The 9,965-nt window shown below is 40.8% G+C and overlaps 1 protein-coding gene across 2 annotated transcripts; it reads left to right on the top strand.

The window, feature by feature from the left end:
• The first annotated feature begins 421 nt into the window (after window positions 1-421).
• LOC115045137 (FXYD domain-containing ion transport regulator 6-like) lies at window positions 422-7,576 on the top strand. 2 transcript variants are annotated; one of them, XM_029504658.1, is made up of 9 exons: window positions 422-728; window positions 2,560-2,616; window positions 4,214-4,237; window positions 4,442-4,465; window positions 5,351-5,425; window positions 6,998-7,034; window positions 7,171-7,208; window positions 7,298-7,334; window positions 7,408-7,576. In XM_029504658.1, exons 2-8 carry the CDS (start codon window positions 2,565-2,567, stop codon window positions 7,303-7,305), a joined length of 258 nt encoding a protein of 85 aa, XP_029360518.1. In that variant the 5' UTR covers window positions 422-728; window positions 2,560-2,564; the 3' UTR covers window positions 7,306-7,334; window positions 7,408-7,576. The 2 variants fall into 2 exon arrangements, with proteins under 2 accessions (XP_029360518.1, XP_029360516.1); XM_029504656.1 differs by having other exon boundaries at window positions 423-728; window positions 2,557-2,616.
• The last annotated feature ends 2,389 nt before the right edge of the window (window positions 7,577-9,965 follow it).

Here is a 9,965-nt window from a genome sequence, read left to right as displayed (position 1 = left end):
GCTCTGCTGTTGGGGGGTGGGAATCTGGCATTTGGGTGTGAGAGAGACCTTGAGGAGACAATTTTCATACAGCTGAGAGAAAACTCTATCACAGGCAGACTGTTTTCGGTGAAAGCACACTGTTTATGCTTTCACCTCACTGCACTGAGCCACTTCCCAAAGCTCATAAGTTAGAGCACAGTACAGCAGGCTCAGGGTTTGATGCTACTTGTGTAACTCATATTTATTTGGCTTTGGGGTGGAAATGAGCATGATTTACAGTTCATTATGAAGCCATGTTTTACTATCAGCGCTGGCAGCAAACCGCCTGGCGGCAAACCCAGGCGGTTTGCTGCCAGCCCCCCCCAAACACACACACACACACACACACACACACACACGTACTGAAGGAACTCTAGCTCTGTTTGGGTTGTTCACCTCCGTGTAAGGTAGGCCGGGGTAGTTTTATGGGGTTACCACAGCCCCCCCCCCCCCCTCTCTCTCTCTCCCTCCCATTGCCAACTGTAGACCAGACCAGAGAGGGCCAGTCATCTACTTACTGCCACCGAGTCCTAAATGAACAGGATGTACAACAGAATCGCTCATTTTTTAAATAAATAATATTTTTTTTTTTATCATAAGCATATTAGGTGACGTTTTTGCATTTTAAACTTTGTTTTGTTTTTCATCTCCAACTTTTGTGCCAACTTCGGCTGCCTGGGCGGAAAAACAATCACAAATCCAAGGCGGTGAGTTTCTGAGTTTTAAGTCTGATGGCCATGAATGTATTTTCTGCAGAAAACATGTTTAGATTTAACACGTAAAATGCGCATTTGCAGACTTGTAAAAACTTGTTTGTCCACGTGTGTTTGTCTTGCAGAGATTTTCCTCCTTTTTTTTCTCTGAGTGTTCAAAGCGCGACTTTGAGCCGCCTCCCCCCTTTCTCAGCGCTCTTGATCATTTCTTTCTGTCCGGACAAAGGCGTTTCTCCTCCGTGTGTTCTGTCCTCCATTTACCGGTGAAGCTCGTGGATTTGGTCACAGCGTTTTCCAATTTCATGGGATTCGCTCGGTGCTGTACGTCTAGAAATGCTGCCACGCCGTCTGAGAAGTTCATATTGAACTCCATAACAAAGCATACACACACAAAACCAAACCCACTGACTCCTGAAAAAAAGATCCAAATTTATCGGTGTGAATTTTCTAAAGCTCCAATCTGAAGAGCCAAAGCTATGCAGTCGTCATTTTGAGAGCCAACACAAGAAGGCTGCCAATAAGGAAGACTTTTTTTGTCCTAATTACAGACTGTCAATGATAATCCCACTTATTTTAATCCATGGTAATTAATTTTTAAGTGCTGACTTCATGTGCTCCTTTTCTGTCTCCCTGTTTTTATTCCTCTACATCACTCACTGGGCTCACAAACAAGATTATTGGATTGGTTCTTGTTCTAACTCACCCTGTATTTGTTTGATTAAACCTGATTGGCAGGCCCTTTGTTCCTAATTCCCAGGGTTGAAGTGTTCACGTCTCTTCAGTGCAGCCCCTTATTCACACCCCCACTTGTGTCATGCTTGAATCCCCAGGAGTGCTCTGGACAAAACCTTGGCACTGCGGATGCAATGCAAAAAAATGTTGTTCTGCTTAGATTTTCTACAAGTATGGCGCTAAAGATGTGTGTACCTGTGTTACAGATTTGTTGTTGTGTCTTTGGGTTAGGGTTATGGTTTTGAGGGGGCCCTTTGGCCATGCAGCGTACTTAAATTGCAGACCCTCTCCAACCCCCAGCTTCCAGTCATGCGTCTGCTTGCGGAGCTAAAAGAAAGGTTTGTCAGACAAGCTAAAGGAAAGTCCTGGGTTTCAAACATGTATACACACATATATACATGTGTGTATACACGCAAATACCCCCAGAGGGTTCATGCTCTATGTTTAAACTCAGTGACACACGAAAAAAATAATTCAAACCCACCGAGCAAATATCAAGTGCAACTCGACACCAGCGTTGCCGTGCACCCCTACACCGCTGGGCTTCATGTTCTGAGGTGCAGAGCCTGAAATAAACCCTCTGGCCTTACCCCGCAGTCAGGAGGTCATATCATCAAGACAAATCATGCTCATGTCTTTGATCATTCCCTCTCATGTAGACTCCATCCACGTGTCTCTTGATTTTTTTTTTTTCTTTTTTCGGGTTGTTCTTTTTGTTCCTTTTAATATTTAATATTGTAATTTATAATTTATAACTTCATTCTCATTCACAAAAATGTATTGGCAACTAAAGGAAGTTTTCACATTTCTGGTGTGCCATTTTGGAAGACTAATCTCAAATTCATCTAAAATGAACGTTTGGCTGCTTCTGGACAGGTATTCGACGTTAGCTGCTGGAATTCTTTTTGAAAAAATGCTCATTTGTGTTTGTAATGCTAGTTTAATTGCGTTGAGTTATTTCAGTCTGGAGGGAGGTGCGATAGAAAGTTGATCTGGAAATCCCAGTCCAACCCAAAAGGTGAGCACACAGTTTCTATACGATCAGATCAAGACTTTTTTCAGAGGTCCGTGTCTGTTTGTGTCTCGCCAGCAGGTACAATGGCTCTCCTGTTGCTGGTGGCGTTCAGCTCCTGGTTGGCTCCTGCACTCGGTGAGCTTCTTTTTAAGTTGAAATCTGTTATTCTACAGTTGCTTTTCCTTTGTGTAGTTTTTCTGTAACCAGTGCATGTGTCTGTATAACCCCATCAGCATTTGGCAGGGGAAATGCTGGGTAAATTTCCTGGATTAGTGGTGACTGGCAATGCATGACCTTTTGAAATCTTTTTTTTTTTTTCCTGTGCTTTTCCTTGGCTGATTTGTGTAGTTTGACTGCTTACCATGAACTCTTAGTCAAACGTATATGAAGACTTTTTGTTAACGTTACAGGGATGTTATTTTGAACATAATGTATCTTTAATATTTTTACTTTTATGGCAGTGTCTTGCCACGTCAGAGGAGTATAAATGATTCCTTGTACTTCAGTAATCATTTCTTCAGACAGCTGCCAGGTTTTCCGTTGCTAATGCAGGTCCTGGTCTTTGGTGTTTTCCTCTGTGTTTGCTGCATGGCCTCAGTTTAGCCTGATGTTAAGCAGATTTGCAATCAATAAGGGATTTTATTTATCTTCTCTTTTTACTTTATTTCTTGAGGCAGCAACATTTTAATGTGTGTTTTTGCTTCATAGATTTGCTATATACTTTATTCTCAGTGCCTGATAACAAGGTCAGTGTTTCAATCTGTAGAAAATGGGATTGGAAAAAAAGTGTTTCAAGCATTTCATTGTTCACATCAGAATCACAAATATCAGGGACCTTTAACAGGAATCAAGAGCATGATTCCTTTAACAGCTACCAGAAAAACCTTTTGGGTTGTAGCTTCTCAACTTCTGTAGATGAGCCTCTGGGATAAAAAAGGACTCGGCACACGTACCTTCACGTGTGTCAACACTTGAAAATGATTTCACAGATCGTTGTTTCGTTGTATTCAACATTTGTCGAATACACACATGCATAATTTTAAAGACGGACTGACATTTCTAAATGCTGTCTAAAGTGATTGTTTAAATAACAATAACAGTTCAGTGATGGGAAATATTCCCCAAGCACAAGTAGAAAAGTATTTATAGCACCTCCAATGTGCTACTACAAGGTCACATTCTCACTCCAAACAGTGGTACTTGTATAAACAATGTCTGCTTTGTGTCTTAGTGCACCAAGGGAACTCGTCTTTCAGCCTGGTTTCATGATATTATGGAACGTGGTGGAGAAACTGGGATTCATATTAGTACCATGTACGGTATGCCTAGCAAGATGTCAGAGAGGGGAGGCACAACATCAGAGCAGGCAACATATTTTCCCAGATGGGATCAGAGCGACGTGATAGAGCAGAGGGGTCTGCTGTTTCCCACGTTAGTGAGAAGATACACACCAATACAGATCAGGTCAATAACATGGACACACATTAAGTAACCCAATGCGTGGAGAAGATTCAGTACACAGCTCATCTATTCTTCATGTTTTGAAGCTATTTCTACTAAATTCATTATCAATGAGTAATTCTGCTTTTGGGATCATTAAAACCCAGCATCTGCACTTTTGCTCGGATGCAAGCTTCTCTAGAGAGTGAATTTGTTCCACTACTTTCAGTCTTGCCATTTGCTGACTTGGTGACGTCTGTTTAGACTAATAATTTTCTTCCCTTTTTCACAGCTTCTGCAGCAGACACAGACAAAGGTGAGTATTATTTGAATAGAAGCTTGGAAAAGTCAAATTAATATAATCTGCACACTCATTTTTACTTGGCACATAAAACCGGCTAATGAATAGATGAATGATTGATGCTGTAAAATAGCTGTCATATGATGAGTGCTCTCTGAAGTGTGTCACTGGGTAAATCTTGCCTCTAATTTGTTTCCTCTCTCTGTTCTCCGCTACCAGACTATGACAGTGCTTTTCAATACGGTGAGTGTTGAGCAGATGAATGCGGTCTCAGGACCCAGCACAGGAAACATCTGGGAGGTTCAGATGAGTTTGCATTTTCCACTTGTTTTTCTAGGAGTGATGGAAAACTCTCACCCCGCACAGCTAAGCCTCTGCTGCAGTCCCATAGCAAATGCCTCTAATCTTGTCTTATTTTTCCCTCCATCCAAGGCCCTAAACTACATCAGCATCATGATAAGGAATAATGAGCAACAATTATGCACTTCTTATCTTTCAGTTTCTTTGGGCAAGAGGTTATTTTTGGTGTTCTCCATACCTCTACTGTACTGTTTCTGCCAATATTTACACACAACATAGTCAAAGACAGCTAAAGCCGTTCTTCTCAGCTTTGGAGTCGGGATCAATCACAAGGTCCGGAGGTGTAACTGAGGAGTTACAACATATTAAGGCACAACCATTTCATTATATGCCGTTGCTTGACATCTTGGTGGTTCAATGAGCTGGACAATGCTTGTTGAATGTCAACAAGGCTGTAACAATACTTGTTTTGCTCACAACAAACACACCACATGGAGTTAGTATTGCAGGCTATTGAACTATCTGGTCATCAGGACTCACCAAATATGAAACGGAAACACCCTGGTCAGATTTCTCGTACACCATTTTATCTCCAAGTCAGCTCCCGAGTTAGAGTTGACCACAATGTTGACAGCGTCTGGGACTGCAGCTAACAGGGACATATGGCGTCCCAGTGTCCAAAAGTTGGGGGAGGGGGAGGCTGCAGAAAAAATTGTTAAGGCCATACATGGATTTTATTTTAGTGGTATTTTAAAACTGAGAGCTTTTAATATGGTTCCATGCATATGCGCAAACAACTTTATTTTTATTGTATTTTATTTTTTTCAGATTATGAGTCTCTGAGAATCGGGGGCCTGGTTTTCGCAGTGGTCCTGTTCCTCATGGGTATCGTCCTCATTGTCAGTAAGTGTGTATCCACCCAGTACGCAGCAGTTGTTGGCATCACCCCACTGTGGTGTCTCTCTATGTGTGAGTTGACCTAACAGTCACCAAAATATGTACACTGCTGCAAAACAAGCAGGCCTCTGTTGCCCTCGGAGGTCTGGAATGAAGCCACATTAATGTTTCTTACTCGGTCTCAGCACTCCACACTCTCATGCTCGGTGTATCACAGCAGCCGGTTATATGTCATTACTTTACTCACTCACTGTGTCCTTCCAAGGTTCTTCCTGCTACCTGCCAGCACGTGCTGTCAGTGCCAGTGCTAGCCCTGAAACCCAAACCATGCAATAAATAATTCAGTGTGTCTTAACCACATTTTCTGTCTGCTACTCTTAGTTAAAATTGATATGGATTCCTTTCATGCATCTATAAGGAGCTGTGCATGTAACAGGTTTTCAGGAAAACCTAAAAAAAAAAAACAACCCACCTGATAGAAATTGGTGGGCTACTCAGGCTCTTAAAGACTCCATCTAAATGAAAGTCAAACAGCAAAAATGACATCTACAAAACTACAAGAACTTTCTGTGCTTGTAAAATGCAGAACTTGATTTAATCAGCACTTGTGGAATACATAATACAGAGGCAGCGAAGGTGAAGAGCATAAAACAGAACAAACTGGACGTTTATTCTTTTTGGCATATAAATTTTGTTTTTGGAATTAAAGAAAAAAAAAAAAATGTCATTAATAGCAATAGACATTCTTTGGCGCCCCCAAGTGTCAAAGTGAGAATAAACGGGGGTGTTAACTTTCAAGATGCCCACAGTTTTATTCTTAGTCCTGAGAGTGTGTAGGTCACTAGCTTGGTCATGTTCAAATATTTTGCTTGTAGTTCCAACTATTACAGTAAGTTTACATTTTGAGCCACACTTTTGATTGGTTATAGCATGATGCTGTACGCGATAAGAAAGAAAACATTTATATTTAAGACTTCGGAGTCTTCTGGGAAGCTAAAATTGCAGTATTTTAGAAGTTGTTGGTTACTGTTTGAGAAACTCGGGAAGTTGTGCGATATCAGAAACGTGCTCTTTGGCTATGAAGTACAACTGGACTTACTTGTACAGATAATCATCTCTTTGGTTTTACCTGGCTTAACCTAAGACACAGTTCTTACTCTAAGACATATGAGCTTTTTGTAAATGTATTAGGCAGTGTAAAACCATGATTAAATGTCCAAATGCTGGTGAGGCCTTGTAAATGATATAAATAATGCACATTATTTAGCGCTTTGGCTCCTGTATTATTGGTGTCTGTTTTGCTGGTAGGTGTATGAATCTTGTCTTGAACTGAGGCCAGTAAGCTATAAACTCACAGGGCCTTTCGAGGTTTCCAGCTAAGACAGATTTATTGGCAAAAGCATGACCCATGACTGAATTCTTTCACCTGTCTAAGCTCAGAGTAACCTCTTATTTTGGTACAAAGGGTGGTGTTGGAGGTACCGCGTGGTTTTCTTATTCTTTGTGTTCCCTTTTGTGCATCAACAAAGAGCTACTTGTAGAGTTGCATAATTATTTTACTTGTCTTGTCCTCAACAGGCCGGAAATGTACATGTTCAGGCAAAGACAAGTCACGGTAAGTTAAACAGAGGTCAGATTTTGCTAAACTAATTTGTAAAAATAAATGGTTTTTGGCTTCTCTGGTTAATAAAACATTTTCTCTTAATGTTTCACTAAAATGTTTCATGGGCTGACTTTTATCATTTCTTTAGCCTCAGAGGTCCTGATGCAGAATCAGGTGTTCCAAGAAGTAAATATTTTTTTACCCTTCGATGACAATTACAAATATAATTTTTACAAATATTCTCTGCAAATTTAATCTGAATCTCTTTCTTACAGCTCAGTAAACACACAGGCCAGGAGCAGTGGAGATCTGGTAAGTGTATTACACCAGCGAAGTATTTGGAGGAGATTGTTTGGGGCTTTAATCTTCTGCCTCTTCTCCACAGTGTGGCCAGTGAGGACAATCTTTCCATGAACACATGAAGCTTCTCTCAATGCCAGTTTTATAAAGTAGTTTCTTTTTATTATTTTTTATCATCAATAACACTTACTAGAACATATGCCAACTATAAGGTAGCAAAAGAGTGATTCTTGCTTGTTTGTCTTTTTTTTTTTTTTGTGCCTCCAAACTGATGCCAAATAATAAAACACCAGATTAAAAGCTTTTGGGTTTTTATGAATCGTTATTTCTCTGTTTTTCCTCTGCCTATAGAGGTGGGGCGGCGAAGGTTTCTACACATTGTGTTGCCCTCTTGCTTCTGCTGACACTGCAGACAGTTAAGTTACACACGCAGTAGCAACTACCAGCAGTGAGATTGTGAATGATTCATGCACCACCTCATGCAGCACTTGAAGAAACATGTGTTTTTTATTTTTTTCCCCCTTGTATTTTACCAATCTCTCAGTTCAAGGGTGTTTATTTTTCAGGTTTGCTGTTGTCGTCAGCCCGGTGGAAGCTGCATATGTCAGCTGCATTTTACTTAATTTATTTAATTTTTCCTGCAGTTGCAGCAGCAGGCTGACTGCACTGCACAAAAGACAGCACATAAGATGGAGACTGGTGCATTTTGAGCACTGCACAATCAGAATATACAATCTTTTTTTTTTTTTTTTTTTTTTAAATCCCCTATCACACCCCTGCCCCCTCCCTGCACCCACACAGTCCACACAAGGTGGTCTCATACTCAGTAGATCATTTTTGTAGATTAAATATCTTCACTTCTCCATGACTCAATAAGATCAGATGTTCAACCTTCCATGTATTTGAGCTTTAGTCAACTCCATAATGAGCCACATTCTGGCATATTTGCTGCTAAGGGGTGTACCCGCAGTTGCATCACTATAAATGCAGTATTTTCCGTGGCCACCAGAGGGCCCTGCTTGGTTTGTACTGAGGGTTCCCTGAGCAGTTCTGCCTGCTTTCCTGCCCACCTTTCTGCTCTCAGATAGACTCTTCATCCGCAACCTAGAATCCTGCTCAGTTTCTGGGAGACAAAGCTCGTCTACACCTCAGCTGTGAAGCCATGGCCACCACAGGTTTGTTCTTTTCTTTATTATATGCATTTAAAGGGTGTAACATACAATGCACCGAGTAAATTAAAGCTCTAGAAATTGTGGAGAGAAAGAAATGTTTGTTTCCTCAAGGTATGTGTGATAATGATTACATTAATAGCTTTGCTTCAGCATGTCTCTTGATGTAGTGAATTAGACAACAGCGTCGTTGCTCTTACTTGCAGAAGTCAGTTTCCTGCTGATGCTGATGTTGTGACAAATGCATTTCAGGGAACTTCCCACTGCAATGAATAAATGACCAGTATCAAAGATGTGTCAGTGTTGTCTCTGTAATGCAGAACAGTCACTGTGGCGGAGTAAAAGCTGTGGAAATGACTGCAAACTGCCAGCTAAGCCACTAGGGAGTGAGGGTTCAGCAACATGCAAGCCGCATTACAGTACACCCAGATATCCTAACAGTTCGCCACAGGCTGTAGTTGGCAGCATACTTTAATGTAATTGCAAAATAAATGTGTATGTAGTGGGAGAAAACAAATCTTTACTAACAGTATTACCTTACATTAAAAATAGTCATTGTATGGGAGCCCTAAAATAAACCATCACATCACACTTTGCTTTTTTTTTTTTTTTTTTTTTTTTTTTTTTTTGCTGTGATATCCTGTATCCTGCTGCTGCTGGTTGGCTTGTAACCCACTTTTCTTGGTGCATCTTTTTCTGCTGAGCAAAGATACTGCATTGAGTGCCTCTCAGTGGGATGTGGGTGGGGGGGGGGATACTCCTCCTGAGCAGTTGTGGAGCCAAGCCTGCAGATCAAGAGAGCTGCAAAGCATGTTGTCAGTTGTGGTGGAATGGACCAGCCTTAAATCCTGTCACCATCCTTTGTGCTGAGCTCAGCACCTTTTTTCTCTGCTGTATAACTGAATAGACTATTTCTTTTTCAGAATCAATGTTTCCAGACCAAAGTGATTTTGATTATGGTAAGACTGACTCAGTTTTCTCAATTTAAAGCATGTATAACATGTCAAATATTGGATGGTAAACTCCAGTATGGTTTTGTCCTCCACAGATTATGAGACATTGCGGACCACAGGGGTTATCCTTGCTGTTGTAATGTTTGTCTCTGGCATTTTAATAGCCCTGAGTAAGTATAGACTTTCTTTTGCATATCAACGCAAAATAGAGGGTTTATCAATTAAACATAAGAAATATTACTTTTCTAACTAATCTGTCATTCCTCAAACAGGTAAAAAATTCACAAAATGCGTAAAATCCTCATCCAAGTAAGACTTGTGCAAGGCTCAGTGGATGACCCGCCTGTGCATGCTGTATGAATTTGATTTGGTGATAGCCAACCAGTGTGGAAAAATCCTTTTTCCAGTGTTGTTGTTTAACTAAAACTGAGTTTCTCACAGCTTTTCCTATCCCTGTCCTGGATGCACCCTCCCTGTTCTCCATACACGACCTAAACTCCACTTCCAACACATATAAGAGT

Source organism: Echeneis naucrates, chromosome 6 (genome assembly GCF_900963305.1).
Source record: "Echeneis naucrates chromosome 6, fEcheNa1.1, whole genome shotgun sequence".
Classification (NCBI taxonomy): Eukaryota; Metazoa; Chordata; class Actinopteri; order Carangiformes; family Echeneidae; genus Echeneis; species Echeneis naucrates.
This window is presented reverse-complemented; position numbering and strand designations above follow the sequence as displayed.